At 46.7% G+C, this 20,257-nt stretch overlaps 1 protein-coding gene across 3 annotated transcripts; it reads left to right on the plus strand.

The window, feature by feature from the left end:
* The first annotated feature begins 261 nt into the window (after window positions 1–261).
* LOC135056610 (glutathione S-transferase omega-1-like) lies at window positions 262–19,748 on the plus strand. 3 transcript variants are annotated; one of them, XM_063962008.1, is made up of 7 exons: window positions 262–290; window positions 367–436; window positions 2,418–2,526; window positions 3,625–3,847; window positions 7,497–7,598; window positions 18,093–18,199; window positions 19,446–19,748. In XM_063962008.1, the coding sequence occupies exons 2-7, from the start codon at window positions 406–408 to the stop codon at window positions 19,600–19,602; spliced, it is 729 nt and encodes a 242-aa protein (XP_063818078.1). In that variant the 5' UTR covers window positions 262–290; window positions 367–405; the 3' UTR covers window positions 19,603–19,748. The 3 variants fall into 3 exon arrangements, with proteins under 3 accessions (XP_063818078.1, XP_063818079.1, XP_063818080.1); XM_063962009.1 differs by lacking the exons at window positions 262–290; window positions 367–436 and adding an exon at window positions 926–1,026; XM_063962010.1 differs by lacking the exons at window positions 262–290; window positions 367–436 and adding an exon at window positions 2,239–2,262.
* The last annotated feature ends 509 nt before the right edge of the window (window positions 19,749–20,257 follow it).

The following is a 20,257-nucleotide window of genomic DNA, read 5'->3' on the forward strand; positions in this document are numbered from 1 at the left end:
TCCCGCTGCTGTATACAGTGCATATTAGGGTGTGCCACAGTGTTAGTTCTTCAACAGCACAAACTTAGACAGTGGACTATAAATGTATGTTGTAATAGTGTATTTGTTATCTTCATGACATTAATATGCTATTATCTACATGTCAGCCTATGTGTTTGCCAGTCATGCATAGGCGAAGCTGTATTTCTGGTTGATCATTAGTTGGGAGGGGTGGGGTCTAAGACAGGCTGAGCTATATAGGCTGTAGGGAAACTGGTTACTAAGCATACATTATTACAGTCCCCCCTCTGGTATGTCAGGCTTGATATGGGTGGGATACTGCTGTGTTTAAGTAATGTGCCATTAATCTCTGTACTTCTGCTGTAGCACAGGTCCAGGATCCTTACCTGGTGACAGTCTCCAGAAATGTCCAGATCACAGAGGAGTTTGGGGAAGGGTAAGTGTGTTATTATTGCTGTAGGGCTGAGTTTGTGTCATACTTGCCTACCTGACCCTCTCCATGGGCCAGACGTACTAAGCCTGAAAAGTGATAAATATCACAGTGATAAAGCACCAGCCAATTGGCTCCTAACTGTCATTTTTCAAACACAGCCTGTAATATGGCAGTTAGGAGCCGATTGGCTGGTGCTTTATCACAGTGATATTTATCACTTTTCAGGCTTAGTACATCTCCCCCCATGGCATGAGAGAGAAAATTCTCTGTTCCTGGACTTTCCTGGTAATGTATGATTGCCATCACCTGTGGTGAGCTAGTTAATTGATAAGAAAGGTGTTTCACCACAGGTGATGGCAATCATACATTACCAGGAAAGTCCAGGAACAGAGCATTTTCTCTCTCATGGGGGGAGATGTATTAAGCCTGAAAAGTGATAAATATCACTGTGATAAAGCACCAGCCAATCGGCTCCTAACTGCCATGTCACAGGCTGTGTTTGAAAAATGACAGGAGCCGATTGGCTGGTGCTTTATCACAGTGATATTTATCACTTTTCAAGCTTAGTACATCTGGCCCATGGAGAGGGTCAGGTAGGCAAGTATGGACTTTGTGTGTGTGACAATGCTAGAGAGAGGAGAGATTCCTGGGCAGTGATAGCAGAAGCTGGATGATGCTGCATTTCATGTGTATCAGCTTATGTTTAGGTTTTTACCTTTTGAATAACTTTAATGCATAGTATACAGTATATGGAGTTCTGCTTTCACTGATAGTCTTCTAGAGTCCCGGTCCATAATTATTTACTGAATAGAAGATGATTTATATATTTTCAGATAGATTTGTTTTGTTTTTGTTACTGTTTTGTTTTCCTCTAAATAATGATGTTCTGGTCGGTACTCGGTACACATTAGGCGACGTGCTCTGTGAGCGATCTGCCTAGTGTTTCCCCTCCCGGGCCGGAGCAGTCGGCGGCCGGGCATACACACTGACTGATATGACGACCATATCGCTTAGTGATGTCACTCCGCGGCCGGCCCGTGCAGGCAGCTCTTGAATGACACTGAGGCACGGCCGACAGCAAGTGTTGTTAATGACCCGCAAGGCTGTACATCGCTCGTCATCGCCGCCGGCATACATACTTGCAGCAAAAGAGATGATGTCGCTCAGGAAAGGTGAAAATGAGCGACGTCGTTCATTTTCTCGGCAAGTGTGTATGCACGTTTATGGTTGCAATTTCATACCTCCCAACCTGACCCTCCAGGAGGGACAAACTGCTCTGCTTGTGGACTTTTCTCTTAATTTAGGATTGCTGTAACCTGTTTTGAACAGATTAATGGATAAGAAAGGTGTTTCAGCACAGGTGATGGCAATCATACATTAAGAGGGAAGTTCAGAAGCAGAGCATTCTGTCCCTCCTGGAGAGGGTCATGTTGGGAGGTATGCAATTGCAGTTACCATTGTTGTGAATCCTTTGGTCCTGATATCCACTAGGATGACAACTTACAGTATACAGAAGGGAACCCGTTCAGTGTTTTGCTCTGGTGCTTGCGCATTTTGTTAGTAAGAGCTGGCCACAATGTGGCGTACACTGGCATGCTGATTGCTGCAGCAGGAGGGCTGCCCGGCGCACTACATCATCACCAGCCGATTACTGTGACTGTGCATTCACATGGCTCGTCAGCCTCTTACATTCTGAGAATGCAGCCGACACAGCTGTGGATACTAGTACATATGACAGGATCTTCTGGAGGTTCACACTGAGCAGTGGTGAAACCTTGATTGCAACTTTTGATCCAAGTGAATGAGCCTTAAATGAGCCTTAAAGGAAAGTATGTTTTTATTCATCTCTATAGGGAATATACATGTAAAAGTGATTGTAATGTTCGCATTACATGGAATAGAAATAAGTAAACATTTTAGACTCCAGCTTGCTTTTTGCTATGTGTCTGTAATGTACCTACTGAATGCAAATTATTTATTTCAGGCAGTGATGCCCCAGGGCCAGTACCAAAAGGGGTCATTCGACTTTACAGCATGAGATTCTGCCCCTTTGCCCAGAGAGCCAGGCTTGTCCTCTTTGCCAAGAGAATAAAGTAAGCCCATAAATTACCTATATAAATGTTAGATTGTTGTCATTCAATGCTTTTCAAACCTGCGTTGGGTTATAGCAGGTCCATGGTTTCATTTTGTATATTTTATAAAGCAATGACAAATGTAGGGGTCCTAATAATTACAGTAAAGTGGAATGCACAGCTCTTTCAGCATTGCATGGGCTACAGCTACAGAAATCCACACCAGGCTCCACTCCTGTCAGTGGGCACAGACTTGCTATACCTAGACAGGTGAAGATCCGAGAAATGTTGCCTCATCTAAAGAATATAAATTTCTACTGTAGCATGCAGATGGTTATATTACATGAACTCTTGGATCCATCCTGCCTTGTGTCGGTAGTTCAGGGTGGTGGTGTAAAAATAGTGTATATGGTATGTTTTGTTGGCAATCAATAGGTCACTTAATAGCAACTGAGTATTGTTTAAATGCCACAATTTTAAAATAAAGCCAGCATTGATCTGTGCACTGCTTCACATAAATTCTATCATTTGGGTGGCTTTGTGGCAAGTCCTAACCATAGTAAATCCAGTGTTTCTATTTTTTTTTTAACTAATAAAAGATTGTTAGTAAGCCAATGTTCTAAAGTGGTCATTTGATTGGTTTTTCATCGGTTTGGTCTTTAGATTGCAAAAACAATGGAAAAATGCCCCTTACGAATCAAAATAAATCTTTATTTTAATTATTACTGTCACATGATCCACAGTGCATTTAGAAGAAATTTGGACATCTTTAAATACAAATAGGCGGAATGATGGAGCAAAGATAGGACAAATGGTTTGGCTATAACAGTGTATTTTTATCTTGGACATTAAGGGGGACATTTACTAAGCAGTGATAAGAGCGGAGAAGTGAGCCAGTAGAGAAATTGCCCTATCAACCAATCAGCAGCTCTGTATCATTTTATAGTATGCAAACTGTTACTTCAGTGCTGATTAGTTGCCATGGACAACTCCTCCACTGGCTCACTTCTCCACTCTTATCACTGCTTAGTAAATGTCCCCCTAAGTTATGAACAGAGCAGCACAGAAGGCGCATGGACAAAAATAAAACCACAAAAAAACAAAAACTTTTAATTTTAGGCATGAAATCGTGAATATTAATTTAAAGAACAAACCGGATTGGTTTCTGGAGAAAAGCCCCCTGGGTGCGGTACCTTCTCTCGAAACCTCTGATGGTAAAATAATCTATGAATCGGCCATTGTGTGTGACTACCTGGATGAAGCCTTTCCTGGCACTAAGCTGACTCCCGCAGATCCTTACGTAAAGGCACAAGAGAAGATTCTACTGGAGTATTTCTCCACGGTAGGAGTGACAGGGATCTTTGTTTATACTGTTTGCTTGGGGGGTGGAGATAGGGGGTTTTGACGCTTCCCACCTGTATTACAAGCAGTAGATGTACAGGAGGATCATTCACATTGAAGCATTGATGAGTAATTATTATTATACTGACCAAATACATTATGCAGTCAGATTGCAGCTGGCTGGTCATATTAGTGCACCTTCTCCATTTACACAGTAATGATACATTAAAGGCCGACTTGCTGTTAAACTATTGTGCCTTGCTTGCTCGGTATAAACATTTTCTTTTTTTTTGGGGGGACAGCTATTGGGTTGTAATTGGTAAAGTTTCAAAACAGAAAATGTAGAAAGTCTGCTGATACTGCAGCTGCGCAATCTATCGCTGGTGACGGATGGAGCATTGAGGGGCAGATGTATTAACCTGGAGAAGGCATAAGGAAGTGATAAACCAGTGATATGTGCAAGGTGATAAAGGCACCAGCCAATCAGATCCTAACTGTTAATTTACATAATGGAGCCAATTGGCTGGTGGGTTTATCACCTTGTACATATCACTGGTTTATCACTTCCTTATGCCTTCTCCAGGTTAATACATCTGCCCCTGAGACACTTTTAACAAGTCTACTAAACTTGATTTTACATACTGTAAGTGCAGGAATAAAGGGGGATTGATAGAAGAAGCAGGTTCTGATACAGGTGGTGGAGGAATGTTTCACTATGATACAGGTGGTGGGGGAGGTATCCGGTCTCTAGGTCGACCACACTTAGGTCGACATATATTAGGTCAACAGGGTTTCTAGGTTGACATGGGGGTAATTCTGAGTTGATCGCAGCAGGATTTTGGTTAGCAGTTGGGCAAAACCATGTGCATTGCAGGTGAGGCAGATATAATATGTGCAGAGAGAGTTAGATTTGGGTGTGGTGTGTTCAATCTGCAATCTAAATTGCAATGTAAAAATAAAGCAGCCAGTACTATTTACCCTGCACAGAAACAAAATAACCCACCCAAATCTTACTCTCTCTGCAAATGTTATATCGGCCACACCTGCACTGCACATGGTTTTGCCCAACTGCTAAAAAATATCCTGCTGCAATCAACTTGGAATTACCCCCATGGTTACTAGGTCGATGTGTTCTAGGTCAACTCGACAAAAGGTCAACATGAGTTTTTCAAATTTTTTATTTATTTTTGGAACTTTGCAATCCACATGGACTACAATTGAGAAAGGTAACCTGTGCCGAGCGCAATTAGGCACCTTGCCCGATGCGAGCCATTCGAGAGGACACGGTGCACTAAATTGGGGTTCCCGGTAACCATACGAAGAAAACGACACCAAAAAAACTCATGTCGACCTTATGTTTGTGTCGACCTATTTTAGGTGTTGACTTAGTTACTGTCGACCTAATGCATGTCGACCTAAGTGTGGTCGACCCTATGATCCACACCCGGTGAGGGAATGGGAGTGAAGGTGCGTGGTGGAAGAGATGCAGGAAAGGTAGTGAAATATGCTGTCAAAAAGGGGCTGGAATACCAGCAGGAGAAAGGTGATGGAGCAAGGTGCTGAAGGTGTAGAACGGGTAATAGAAGGTGCTATACAAAAGGGGATGTCAAGGAGAAATCTGGGGTTAATGGAGGCAGGGGTGTATATAGGGGTCTGGGTGCCCCTGAAAAAGTAAGGGACTGGCACCCCCCATATTTGAAATAGGGAAGGTGTATGTGCAAAAAAGGGACATGATCTTGTGGGAAAGGGGCATGACCATTCAATAGTTCCCCTAATTAAAATTACGCTACACCGTAGTAACCCTTATACATATGATGACCACACAGTAGAAGTTCCCTTTACACACTATGCCCATACAGTAATTCTTATAACACTAAGGAGACATCAGCAGTGCATGGCCTGGCTGAGGAGGCAAGGCCAGGTAGTATAATCATATAGTAGTGCAAGTAGAAAAAAAATCCCTAGTGGTACTGCGTGCCTTCAGCACGTGCATGAAAAAATGGGTGTGGCCAATGAAAATGGGGGGGCCAGATACACATATGCCCCCAATAGTGCCAGATACACATATGCCCCCAACAGTGTCAGATACACATATGCCCCCATGGTGTTAGATATCCCCCACAGTGCCAGATACACATATGCCCCCACAGTCCCAGATATGCCCTCACATTGCCAGATACACATGTCCCTATGGTGCCAGATATGCCCCACGGTGCCAGATACACATATGCCCCCACAGTGCCAGATAAGCCCCCACAGTCATATAGTCATAGTCCCCATCTCCCTCCCAGCACATAGCCATAGCCCCCACCTCTCCAAGCAATAGCCATTGCCCCCCCAGCACATAGCCGTAGCCTCCACCTCTCCCAACAGTCATACATAGTCCCCACCTCACACCCCTCCAATCACATAACAATAGTTTCCTGCCAGCATAGATAGCCATAGTCCCTCTCCCCCCCCCCCCCCTGCACATAGCCTCTCACCTCCCCAAGCACATAGCAATAGTCCCCATCCCCCTCCCAGCACATAGCCATAGTCCCCATCCCCCTCCCAGCACATAGCCATAGTCCCCATCCCCCTCTCAGCACATAGCTGTAGTCCGCCCTTAGCACGTAGTAGTAGTCTCCTCCTCTCCCAGCACATACATAGCCTACCCACACAGAAGATAGCCCTAGTCCCCACCCCACAACATCCCGGCAGATAGCCGTAGTGTCTGACAATACCTGCTGTGCCGAGCTGCCTAAGATGGAGGGCGGAGGATCGCTCAGCAGGCAGGAGCTACGTAAAGAAACTGAAAATAAACTACAGCTCCCAGCAGCCCTTGCCGCCGGGAGCTCCGACAGCAGGGGTTGCTGGGAGTTGTAGTTCATTTTCAGTTTCTTCCCTGTAGTGCATTGCGGTGCCGGTACCAGCTCCTGCCTGCTGAGCGATCATCCGCCCTCCATCCCAGGCAATGCACAGGCAGCTCGGTACAGCAGGTATTGCCAGATACTACGGCTTAAGGGATTCCACCCATTGTCCGAGGGTGGCACCATCGGGTGGCGCCCCCTGCTCGGCTGGCGCTCCTGGTGAGTGCCATCCTGGCCAATGGGTAGATACGCCCCTGAATGGAGGTGGTGATGTGAAAATCTTCAAAAAAACAAAAGAGACTGCTACAGATAAAATGCATACAGTACAATATGCAGAAGAGGGTGCTGTAACTTAGGGCGGTATCCTATTAGCAGCAGTACAGTACTTTCCCACTGCTAATGGGTTTGCTGGTGGCCGGCATCAGGCACCTGAAGCATAATCCGCCAGAGCCGCAAAAACACATGGGATCAGGGACTTGATCCCATGTGATCTCGCATGATTGCCATTCCAACTGTGTCCGGTCAGTCATTAATCGCGATATATGGCCATTTTGATTGGCTGAAACGGCTTTGCCCCTAATAGGATACTGCATATAGTGTGTATAAACAAACGGGTAGTCTTGCTAGGAGGGGGGACAAGAAACTGGGGGGTTGAATGCGGAAGGGGTGTCCCTTTTTTATATTGTAGGTTTACATTGTATTTGGGTTTAGTGGCTCATTAGTATTATTACCCAGCAAGTAGTAGTCCATGTCAGGCAGGCTTTAAGCAAAGTACTAAAATTGTGTCCTGTTTTTATACAGATAATAACTCTGCTGTACAAGATTCTGTTTGCAAATAACAATAAGGAGGATACAACTGAATTGAAGGAACAGTTTTTGGAGAAATTCACAAAACTTGAAGAGGTAACAATATTGTACCACTATGAATGTGGATTACTTACAGTATTTACTCACTGGGGTCAATCCACTTGTATTCGAAGGGTGCGATGTGCCGTTGCCACGGCGTTTCAATGCCGGCAACAGTACCCAACGTGGGCTGAAATCAGCCCCAATTAGCACAAAGTTGCTTGGACCTCTACAGGGTGGCAAGCACTTTTGTGCGAATTCAGGCCGCGATGACTCGTACCTGCGAGATCATCGGGTCTAATTGGATTGACCCCACTGTTTGGGGACAGCAACTTGTTTTCTGTACCAATATTTATAAGATCTCTGTGGCATACTTGCCTACTTTAAGGAGACCCTGCAGGAGTCTTCGGGGGGCGGGCTGTGACATCACAATTTTTTTACCCTTCCCCCACGGACCCCCTAATACGGGAGATTATCTCTCCATCCTGCCCGCATCACTAGGATGCGGGAGACCTGCCTACTCTTCCAGGGGTGCGGGGGGCTACCCCAAAAAACAGGAGTCTCCCGCAGCTTCCGGGAGAGTAGGCAAGTATGCTCTGTGGAGTTGCTTTATAATACTGGGAAAACTACTATATACTGATTGTTATGTATTATGAATGGAAAAAGTCATTATTTCAGTTAAATTAACTTGTTGATGTTTAAATGGGAATTGTACTCATGAGAATGTCAGAATTTCATTTAAAATTGTGTTTTCTTCTGCCTGCTTTCGACATAAGTGCTTCAATTTACACTAGCAAAGTGGCCGCTGCAGGTGTTTTAGCTGTAGTTGAATCAGAAATAGATAATCATATCTGGTATTTCAGCTGTCATTTTAGTTTGAACTTATTATTTTATTTTCAATTTAGAAATTGAAAACAATTCAACTTTATTTACACTCCAGCACATGACTCCGGTTGCAGTGTGTAAATAACTATGGCCCTCATTCCGAGTTGTTCGCTCGCAAGCTGCTTTTAGCAGCATTGCACATGCTAAGCCGCCGCCTACTGGGAGTGAATCTTAGCTTAGCAAAATTGCGAACGAAAGATTCTCAAAATTGCGAATAGAAATTTCTAAGCAGTTTCTGAGTAGCTCGACACTTACTCTGCCACTGCGATCAGTTCAGTCCGTTTCGTTCCTGGTTTGACGTCACAAACACACCCAGCGTTCGCCCAGACACTCTCCCGTTTCTCCAGCCACTCCTGCGTTTTCCCCAGAAATGGCAGCGTTTTTTCACACACTCCCATAAAACGGTCAGTTTCCGCCCAGAAACACCCACTTCCTGTCAATCACACTCCGATCACCAGAACGAAGAAAAAAACCTTGTAATGCCGTGAGTAAAATACCAAACTTCTTAGCAAATTTACTTGGCGCAGCCGCAGTGCGAACAGTGCGCATGCGCAGTTAGCGGAAAATCGCTGCGATGCGAAGAAAATTAACGAGCGAACAACTCGGAATGATGGCCTATGTACATATCCTTACTCTTCCTGCAACATTCATAGTTGATCCTGTTTGCTGACTGGAGAAGCCCGGAGAGGAGATGCAGCTGATCGCTCTGGGGAGGGGACAAGCTGTCATATAACTAGGCCCCGCCCTGCCATGGATAAATGACTCTAAATTATTAAATTTTAGCACCTTCCTACAGACTTTCACTTTACAGTATTATCCCTCCCCCATCCTGCCCACTCCACTAGGAACAACTTCTGGTAGCGTACGCTAATACTATTTCTATGTCTCAACATGGCCTCCGGTGTAAGTGGTTCTGCATCTTTAAACACAGCCACTGTTTCTGACGGGCACATGTATGGGATCACTGGGATCGGTTTAACCTGTGCTCCATATAGACTTTATGCAATCATGGGGCATGGCCTTGTGGGGAGGGGGCGACAGTTCCATCTTAGCGTATAGATACACTGGGCATATTCTGCAGAATATTTGGTCATTCACATCAGTCCCTGCCCCAGTGGAGCTTACAATCTATCAGTGCCGTAACTAGACATTTTAGCGCTGTGTGCAAGAAATGGCATCGGCCCCCCCCCCCCCCCACCTTAACGCAAACCGGCGGCAGTGCGTGCCGTGGACACGCGCAAAATATATAGGGGCGTGGCTTCACGGGAAAGGGGTGTGGCCACAATAATAGCAATTCATATAATGGTGCACAGTAGTCTCCATTATTCAAATTACGCCGCACAGTAGCACCACTACACCAGGTAGAGCCCCTTTATGGCAGACAGCGTCCCCCTTTTTTACACATTACGGCAGACAGCGTCCCCCTTTTTTATACATTACGGCAGGCAGTGTCTCCTTTTTTACATGTTACTACAGAGAGCGTCCCCCTTTTACACATTATGGCAGGCAGAGTCCCCCTTTCCCCCTTTAACACAGTACGGCAGCCAGTCCCCCTTACACCCCCCCCCTCCTACCCTTAGGGTGTAGTGTAGTGTACTGTAGTCACTTACGTGCTGTTGCGGGTGGCACGGCTTCACGGGGACGCGGGCGGGCGGGTGGCGGCTTCAGCAGCAGGAGTCTGGTGGGCGGCAGCGGCTTCCATATTGCAGGGGAGGGGGGCCGGGCTGCCGCTGGGCCATTGAGAAGGCTGCACAGACGCCGCCGCGGCTTGAACACTTCCTCTGAACTTGAAGCCGCCCGATCACCTGTGTCCAGCTGAAGCTGGACACAGGCAGGCGGCGGCTTCAAGTTCAGAGGAAGTTGCGGAACACAGGTGGGCGGGTGGCGGCGGCTTCAGCGGGACACGGTTGTGTCCACGTGGGCGGGCAACGGCGGCTTCAGAGGGACGCGGGCGGCGCTGCCGTCAGCGGGACACAGGCGGCTCCGCCTTCAGCAGTCTGGGCTCGGAGTTAGCAGGTGTGATGCCCGATGGTGCGTCCTCAGTGCATTTGCGCTGTGGGCAAGGCACCATCGGCACACCCCTAGTTACGGCTCTGCAATCTATATTCCCTACCACATGTACACACACACGTTCACGAAAGCGTTATTTTTGTTGGAGCCAATTAACCTACCAGTATATTTTTTGATTGTGTGAGGAACCCGGGGAGAATATACAAACTCCACACAGTTGGGGCCATGGTGGGAATTGAACCCAGTGCTGTGAGGCAGTAATGCTAACCATCACACCATCCATGCTGTACACATATATTCTATTTTGTTCTATTAGAAATGTATATAGCAATACCAACTAAAGCTGGATCTGCTTAAGTAGGAACTAGCACTCCGGATATAAGAGTATTTAAAAGTTTTAAGGGTCACCATCATTTTATTATTGGCCCTGAGAGCCATTAACCCTAGTTATACATCTATTCTCTCACTAGGTTGGTAGTGTACGTGTCAATCACTATATCGCCCACAATGTTGGCAATCTACTTTTTACACCGGCCAGCAGTACAACTGTAAGCATGGTGAATTACCATCCCATTTTCTCTGACGTCCTAAGTGGATGCTGGGGACTCCGTCAGGACCATGGGGAATAGCGGCTCCGCAGGAGACAGGGCACAAAAATAAAGCTTTTGGATCAGGTGGTGTGCACTGGCTCCTCCCCCCATGACCCTCCTCCAAGCCTCAGTTAGGTTTTTGTGCCCGTCCGAGCAGGGTGCAATCTAGGTGGCTCTCTTAAGGAGCTGCTTAGAAAAAGTTTTTAGGTTTTTTATTTTCAGTGAGTCCTGCTGGCAACAGGCTCACTGCATCGAGGGACTTAGGGGAGAGAAGTTCAACTCACCTGCGTGCAGGATGGATTGGCTTCTTAGGCTACTGGACACCATTAGCTCCAGAGGGAGTCGGAACACAGGTCTCACCCTGGGGTTCGTCCCGGAGCCGCGCCGCCGACCCCCCTTGCAGATGCTGAAGATTGAAGGTCCAGAAACCGGCGGCAGAAGGCTTTTCAGTCTTCATGAAGGTAGCGCACAGCACTGCAGCTGTGCGCCATTGTTGTCACACACTTCACACCATAGGTCACGGAGGGTGCAGGGCGCTGCTGGGGGCGCCCTGGGCAGCAATGTATAATACCTTTTATGGCTAAAAAATACATCACATATAGCCCTTGAGGCTATATGGATGTATTTAACCCCTGCCAGATATCTCAAACTCCGGGAGAAAAGCCCGCCGGAATAGGGGGCGGGGCTTATTCTCCTCAGCACACAGCGCCATTTTCCTGCTCTGCTCCGCTGTGAGGAAGGCTCCCAGGACTCTCCCCTGCACTGCACTACAGAAACGGGGTAAAACAGAGAGGGGGGGCACTTTTTTTGGCGATATTTTATATATTTAAGCTGCTATAAGGATACAACACTTATATAAGGTTGTTCCCATATATATTATAGCGCTTGGGTGTGTGCTGGCAAACTCTCCCTCTGTCTCCCCAAAGGGCTAGTGGGGTCCTGTCTTCGATAAGAGCATTCCCTGTGTGTCTGCTGTGTCGGTACGTGTGTGTCGACATGTATGAGGACGATGTTGGTGTGGAGGCAGAGCAATTGCCGATAATGGTGATGTCACCCCCCAGGGAGTCGACACCGGAATGGATGGCTTTGTTTATGGAATTACGTGATAATGTCAGCACATTACAAAAATCAGTTGACGACATGAGACGGCCGGAAAACCAGTTGGTACCTGCCCAGGCGTCTCAGACACCGTCAGGGGCTGTAAAACGCCCTTTACCTCAGTCGGTCGACACAGACCCAGACACGGACACTGAATCTAGTGTCGACGGTGAAGAAACAAACGTATTTTCAAGTAGGGCCACACGTTATATGATCACGGCAATGAAGGAGGCTTTGCATATCTCTGATACTGCAAGTACCACAAAAAGGGGTATTATGTGGGGGGTGAAAAAACTACCTGTAGTTTTTCCTGAATCAGAGGAATTGAATGATGTATGTGATGAAGCGTGGGTTAACCCAGATAGAAAAGTGCTAATTTCAAAAAAGTTATTGGCATTATACCCTTTCCCGCCAGAGGTTAGGGCGCGCTGGGAAACACCCCCTAGGGTGGATAAGGCGCTCACACGCTTATCAAAACAAGTGGCGTTACCGTCTCCTGATACGGCCGCCCTCAAGGATCCAGCTGATAGGAGGCTGGAAACTACCCTAAAAAGTATATACACACATACTGGTGTTATACTGCGACCAGCCATCGCCTCAGCCTGGATGTGCAGTGCTGGGGTGGTCTGGTCGGATTCCCTGACTGAAAATATTGATACCCTGGATAGGGACAGTATTTTATTGACTATAGAGCAATTAAAGGATGCTTTTCTTTATATGCGAGATGCTCAGAGAGATATTTGCACTCTGGCATCGAGAGTAAATGCGATGTCCATATCTGCCAGAAGAAGTTTATGGACGCGACAGTGGTCAGGTGATGCGGATTCTAAACGACATATGGAAGTATTGCCGTATAAAGGGGAGGAATTATTTGGCGTTGGTCTATCAGATCTGGTGGCCACGGCAACTGCCGGAAAATCCACCTTTTTACCTCAGACCCCCTCCCAACAGAAAAAGACACCGTCTTTTCAGCCGCAGTCCTTTCGGTCCTATAAGAACAAGCGGGCAAAAGGACAGTCATATCTGCCCCGGGGCAGAGGAAGGGGTAAGAGAGGACAAGCAGCCCCTGCCCAGGAACAGAAGCCCTCCCAGGGTTCTGCAAAGCCCTCAGCATGACGCTGGGGCTTTACAAGCGGACTCGGGAGCGGTGGGGGGTCGACTCAAGAATTTCAGCGCACAGTGGGCTTGCTCACAGGTGGACCCCTGGATCCTGCAGGTAGTATCTCAGGGTTACAGGTTGGAATTCGAGAAGTCTCCCCCTCGCCGGTTCCTAAAGTCTGCTTTGCCAACGTCTCCCTCAGACAGGGCGACGGTATTGGAAGCCATTCACAAGCTGTTTTCTCAGCAGGTGATAGTCAAGGTACCCCTCCTACAACAAGGAAAAGGGTATTACTCCACGCTATTTGTGGTACCGAAGCCGGACGGCTCGGTAAGACCTATTCTAAATCTGAAATCTTTGAACCTGTACATACAGAAATTCAAATTCAAGATGGAGTCACTCAGAGCAGTGATAGCGAATCTGGAAGAAGGGGACTTTATGGTGTCCCTGGACATAAAGGATGCTTACCTGCATGTCCCAATTTGCCCTTCACATCAAGGGTACCTCAGGTTCGTGGTGCAAAACTGTCATTATTAGTTTCAGACGCTGCCGTTTGGATTGTCCACGGCACCTCGGGTCTTTACCAAGGTAATGGCCGAAATGATGATTCTTCTTCAAAGAAGAGGCGTATTAATTATCCCTTACTTGGACGATCTCCTGATAAGGGCAAGGTCCAGAGAACAGCTGGAGGACGGAGTAGCACTAACCCAATTAGTGCTGCAACAACACGGGTGGATTCTGAATTTTCCAAAATCTCAGTTGACACCGACAACACGTCTGCTGTTCCTGGGAATGATTCTGGACACGGTTCAGAAAAAGGTGTTTCTTCCGGAGGAGAAAGCCAAGGAGTTATCCAAACTTGTCAGGAACCTCCTAAAACCAGGAAAAGTGTCTGTACATCAGTGCACAAGAGTCCTGGGAAAGATGGTGGCTTCTTACGAAGCGATTCCATTCGGCAGATTCCACGCACGAACTTTTCAGTGGGATCTGTTAGACAAATGGTCCGGATCGCATCTGCAGATGCACCAGCGGATAACCTTATCACCACGGACAAGGGTGTCTCTTCTGTGGTGGTTGCAGAGTGCTCATCGGTTAGAGGGCCGCAGATTCGGCATACAGGACTGGGTCCTGGTGACCACGGATGCCAGTCTGAGAGGCTGGGGAGCGGTCACACAGGGAAGAAACTTCCAGGGAGTATGGTCAAGCCTGGAGATGTCTTTTCACATAAATATACTGGAGCTAAGAGCGATTTACAATGCTCTAAGTCTGGCAAAACCCCTGCTTCAGGGTCAGCCGGTGTTGATCCAGTCGGACAACATCACGGCAGTCGCCCACGTAAACAGACAGGGCGGCACAAGAAGCAGGAAAGCAATGGCAGAAGCTGCAAGGATTCTTCGCTGGGCGGAAGATCATGTGATAGCACTGTCAGCAGTGTTCATTCCGGGAGTGGACAACTGGGAAGCAGACTTCCTCAGCAGACACGATCTACACCCGGGAGAGTGGGGACTTCATCCAGAAGTCTTCCACATGATTGTGAACCGTTGGGAAAAACCAAAGGTGGATATGATGGCGTCCCGCCTCAACAAAAAACTGGACAGGTATTGCGCCAGGTCAAGAGACCCTCAAGCAATAGCTGTGGACGCTCTGGTAACACCGTGGGTGTTCCAGTCAGTGTATGTGTTCCCTCCTCTGCCTCTCATACCAAAAGTACTGAGAATTATACGGCAAAGGGGAGTAAGAACTATACTCGTGGCTCCGGATTGGCCAAGAAGAACTTGGTACCCGGAACTTCAAGAGATGCTCACGGAGGATCCGTGGCCTCTACCTCTAAGACGGGAACTGCTTCAGCAGGGACCGTGTCTATTCCAAGACTTACCGCGGCTGCGTTTGACGGCATGGCGGTTGAACGCCGAATTCTAAAGGAAAAAGGCATTCCGGAAGAGGTCATTCCTACACTGGTATAAGCCAGGAAGGAGGTGACTGCACAACATTATCACCGCATTTGGAGAAAATATGTTGCGTGGTGTGAGGCCAGGAAGGCCCCCACGGAGGAATTTCAACTGGGTCGATTCCTACATTTCCTGCAAACAGGATTGTCTATGGGCCTCAAATTGGGGTCCATTAAGGTTCAAATTTCGGCCCTGTCGATTTTCTTCCAGAAAGAATTGGCTTCAGTTCCTGAAGTCCAGACTTTTGTAAAAGGAGTACTACATATACAGCCCCCGGTTGTGCCCCCAGTGGCACCGTGGGATCTTAATGTAGTTTTGGATTTTCTCAAATCCCATTGGTTTGAGCCACTCAAATCGGTGGAGTTGAAATATCTTACATGGAAAGTAACCATGCTACTGGCCCTGGCTTCAGCCAGGAGAGTATCAGAATTAGCGGCTTTATCATATAAGAGCCCATATCTGATTTTCCATTCGGACAGGGCAGAACTGAGGACGCGTCCTCATTTTCTGCCTAAGGTGGTGTCAGCGTTTCACCTGAACCAGCCTATTGTGGTGCCTGCGGCTACTAACGATTTGGAGGATTCCAAGTTGTTGGACGTGGTCCGGGCATTGAAAATATATATTTCAAGAACGGTTGGAGTCAGAAAGTCTGACTCGCTGTTTATATTGTATGCACCCAACAAGCTGGGTGCTCCTGCTTCTAAGCAGACGATTGCTCGTTGGATTTGTAGCACAATTCAACTTGCACATTCTGTGGCAGGCTTGCCACAACCAAAATCTGTCAAGGCCCATTCCACAAGGAAAGTGGGCTCATCCTGGGCGGCTGCCCGGGGGGTCTCGGCATTACAACTCTGCCGAGCAGCTACGTGGTCGGGGGATAACACGTTTGTAAAATTCTACAAATTTGATACCCTGGCTAAAGAGGACCTGGAGTTCTCTCATTCGGTGCTGCAGAGTCATCCGCACTCTCCCGCCCGTTTGGGAGCTTTGGTATAATCCCCATGGTCCTGACGGAGTCCCCAGCATCCACTTAGGACGTCAGAGAAAATAAGATTTTACTTACCGATAAATCTATTTCTCGTAGTCCGTAGTGGATGCTGGGCGCCCATCCCAAGTGCGGATTGTCTGCAATACTTGTACATAGTTATTGTTACAAAAAAATCGGGTTGTTATTGTTGTGAGCCGTCTGTTCAGAGGCTCCTACGTTTGTCATACTGTTAACTGGGTTCAGATCACAAGTTGTACGGTGTGATTGGTGTGGCTGGTATGAGTCTTACCCGGATTCAATATCCTTCCTTATTGTGTACGCTCGTCCGGGCACAGTATCCTAACTGAGGCTTGGAGGAGGGTCATGGGGGGAGGAGCCAGTGCACACCACCTGATCCAAAAGCTTTATTTTTGTGCCCTGTCTCCTGCGGAGCCGCTATTCCCCATGGTCCTGACGGAGTCCCCAGCATCCACTACGGACTACGAGAAATAGATTTATCGGTAAGTAAAATCTTATTTACAGTTGTCCTAGTGGCACTTGGCGACATCACGGCACCTGCCCCACTCTTTCCCCCTCGCCCCCCCCCCCCCCCCCCTGAGTGTTGGATGGGCATTGTGGCGTCCACTATGGACCTGCCCTTTGCCCTCACCAGGGAAGCACAGGACTTCCTCATCTTCCTAACTCCCAGCTCTGACTCCCCTAAAACTTTATTTTTTTTAATGTATATAATAAGTGTATGTATACAGCCATAAATGTAATTGCGGCCTCATAGCAGGAAGGTGACATACAGTATATTTCCAGCAGTGACGTGCGGTGGGGTAAGGCAGGTATGGCGGGGCCATTCCTATCATACTAACGTATAAACCAGAGTTTTGACTATATGAAGTACTGTATATGAAAAATAAAAAGAATCTTAAAAAAAATATATCATCTTTGTATTATTCTAATCATTTTTATAGTCAAAATGCCTGGAGTAAAAAGTCTATGGCAGGTGAGGCAGTGTCTTTTCTGCACATCTCTGATCAAAACTCACCAAATTTCCAGCAGCATATACTACATGTATTGTACATATACTACATTTACATAATGCTTACATGAACCCTTTGGCTCATACACAGTATTGTGTGTAACTTAGGCTCTGGTTTTAGCCAGTGGCTCCTCAGCCATTTACTTCACCGCACGTCCCTGATTTCCAGAGAGCTAAAATACACAATAGGTAAGTGAGTGACAAGGGGCCTAATTCAGACCTGATTGCTAAGCTGCATATTCGTACAGCCTGCGCTCAGGTCTGAACTGCGCATGCGTATGCACCGCAATGTGCAGGCGCGTCAGTCCGCAGCGGCGGGGATTGGTGGGCAGTGACGGAATGGGCGAGAAAAGCGATTGCATGGGCGATCGCAAGGTGACTGACAGGAAGAGGGCGTTTGTGGGCGGCAACTGACTGTTTTCAGGGAGTGTCCGGAAAAACGCAGGCGTGTCCAAGTGTTTGAAGGGAGGGTTTCTGACTTCAGCATTGGCCCTGATCATCGCACTGGAAGAGTAAGTCCTGGGCTGTGCAGGGACTGCACTTACTGTACTTCTGTTTGTGCAGCTCTCCTGCACATGCGATCGCACCCCTGCACAGCGATTTCCCCCTCCCCCTGTAGGCGGTGACTACCTGATCGCAGGTATGCAAGAAACGCACCCTAGCGATCAGGTCTGAATTAGGCCCAATAGGTAGATGAAGTGCTACCCTATGTGCTCTTGTCATTATGAACGTTCACTTTATAGTCTAATCTAGATAATACTGTACATTATGTCCGACTGTTTAATGGTGACCCTTTATTCTATATTACAGTTATTGCTTTATGAATTTTGCAGTATCCCTGAATTTAAAGTTTTGGATAACCATTTGTGTAATCCTGGACCTTCCCTGTCTGATTTCTTTTTCAGCGGTTCGCTAAAAGGAAGACCCCTTACTTCACTGGAAAATCTGTGTCTATGACTGACTACATGTTCTGGCCCTGGTTTGAGCGGTTCAATGTTTTTGCTGTAAAAGAGTAAGAGGATACTAATATATAGATAGATAGATATTATATATACAGTATCATTACAATACCCATACTTGTATTTACTCGCGTTGGGTATGGGATCCTGGACACCAGAATGCCGACAGTGGGGATCGCCACATTGCAGGCTCGGTGACTCGCTGCACTCGCCACAGGTTCTATTCCCACTCTATGGGTGTCGCAGAAACCCGCATGTGGGAATGGCCCCTGTTAGCCGGGATTCCGGATATCGGCATTGTCAGCAGTCTGTATCCTAACAGCCGGGATCCCAACTGCCGGCAATGTAACTGTATCCCTATTTACTCATGTCACATTGTGGTGAATCCGTTATAGGCATTGTGCCTTGAAATATTTTATAGTTTTAAGCACACCTGTAGGCTGTCAAATCTCTTGCATAGAGCTCACTACATGTATCAACCCATGGGGTCGATTCAATTCGGCAACTTATGAATAGCGCCGGGAATTAGCTCCCGACGCTATTCAATTCAGCTCCAGTTAAGTCGGCGATGGCCCGTTCTCACCGACTAAACAGGTTGAATTGTCGGGAGAACGGGCATTCTCCAACTTAACTCCCCGGCGCGAGGCTGATTCCCGACAGAATTAGCCTCGCGCTGGCCGTGAGGCAGCACTTTTGTCGGGTTCCTTCTCTCATCCCCCTGGGGATGAGAGAAGAATTCCCGACAATTGAGGGTCACTAGCAGCTGAATTGAATAGCGTCGGGAGCTAATTCCCGGCGCTATTCATAAGTTGCCAAATTGAATCGACCCCAATGATTGTCTATTCCTATATAGAAAAACTACAGGTGAACAAGTGGCGATCTCAGTCCTGTAATTAATAACTAGGGGGGCTATTTACTAAGCCGTGGAGAGAGAAAAAGTGGACTGAGATGAAGTCCCAGCCAATCAGCTCTTAACTGTCATGTTACAGGCTGTGTTTGAAAAATAACAGGAGCTGATTGTCTGGTACTTTATCTCCATCCAAGGGTTAGTAAACAGACCCCTAGGTCAGAAATATAAAAAATACACCCACAGTTGATGGAGCTTCCATATTTCTTTTTATACTTTGTTAAACTATAATACTTATGTAATTGATAAAGAAAGCGAAAAATAGTAGTAACATAGATTGATTGTAGAAAAATAAACAAAACATTTATTTGATTGCAGCACTTGCGGGATAACATGGGTGGGGCCCTTTTAATGAAATGGTTACTAATTTATAGTTTCCTTCCACTCTGTAGCTATTTGGAGAAGACCCCCTACCTCAATGCCTGGTACAATCTCATGCTACAGGACCCAGCTGTGAAGTCCACCTTGACCGAACCAGATGTTCTCGTCGCCTTCTTCAAACTCTACGCTGAGAACGACTTAGGAGCTGTTGATTATGGTCTTGATTAGATCACCAGTATGTGATCAATATACTTTGTGCCTATTTTGATTAAGAAGATCATACAAAGTTGTTTGTTGGGGTTTTTTTTAAAATTGGATTCCACTTAATTCCTGAAGGTTGTAATATAATAAATATTGTCAAGTATTGAAACTTTCCTTTTTTTGTACTTATTACTGTATGTAAAGGTTGTTTAGATTTCCAAATAAATTCTGATGAAATATTTATGTGCCGAACACATTTTTAAAAACGCAGCCTGTCAAGTCCATAAAATTCAGTGACCTCGCTGAGGCACGGGGTGCTTTTAAAATCAACAGTAGCTCGAGTGTAAGCACCACCCTCGTGTGTTATGATTATGGAGTCATGAGTCTGATCCCTGACTAGTGATATGGAGGGTGTTAGGGCTGATGATTGTTGCCGTAAAACAGACATTGGCATTTGCTGTTAAAATAAACAAGTTATTAATGCACTAACGTGCCTTTTCATTTGTCCCATTTTTTTATTTTATTTTAAAACCATCTGACTTCTGAAATACTAATATATATTTGTTTGTGTGGTGATTATTTGAGAACTAGGAACCAGTGACAGCAGTGAGGCACTAGTAACCAGTGACAGCAGTGAGGCACTGCATGGTGAAATATTCAGGAGGCACGGAATCCTAGAGCA

The sequence above is a fragment of the Pseudophryne corroboree genome, chromosome 3 (assembly GCF_028390025.1).
Source record: "Pseudophryne corroboree isolate aPseCor3 chromosome 3, aPseCor3.hap2, whole genome shotgun sequence".
Taxonomy (NCBI): domain Eukaryota; kingdom Metazoa; phylum Chordata; class Amphibia; order Anura; family Myobatrachidae; genus Pseudophryne; species Pseudophryne corroboree.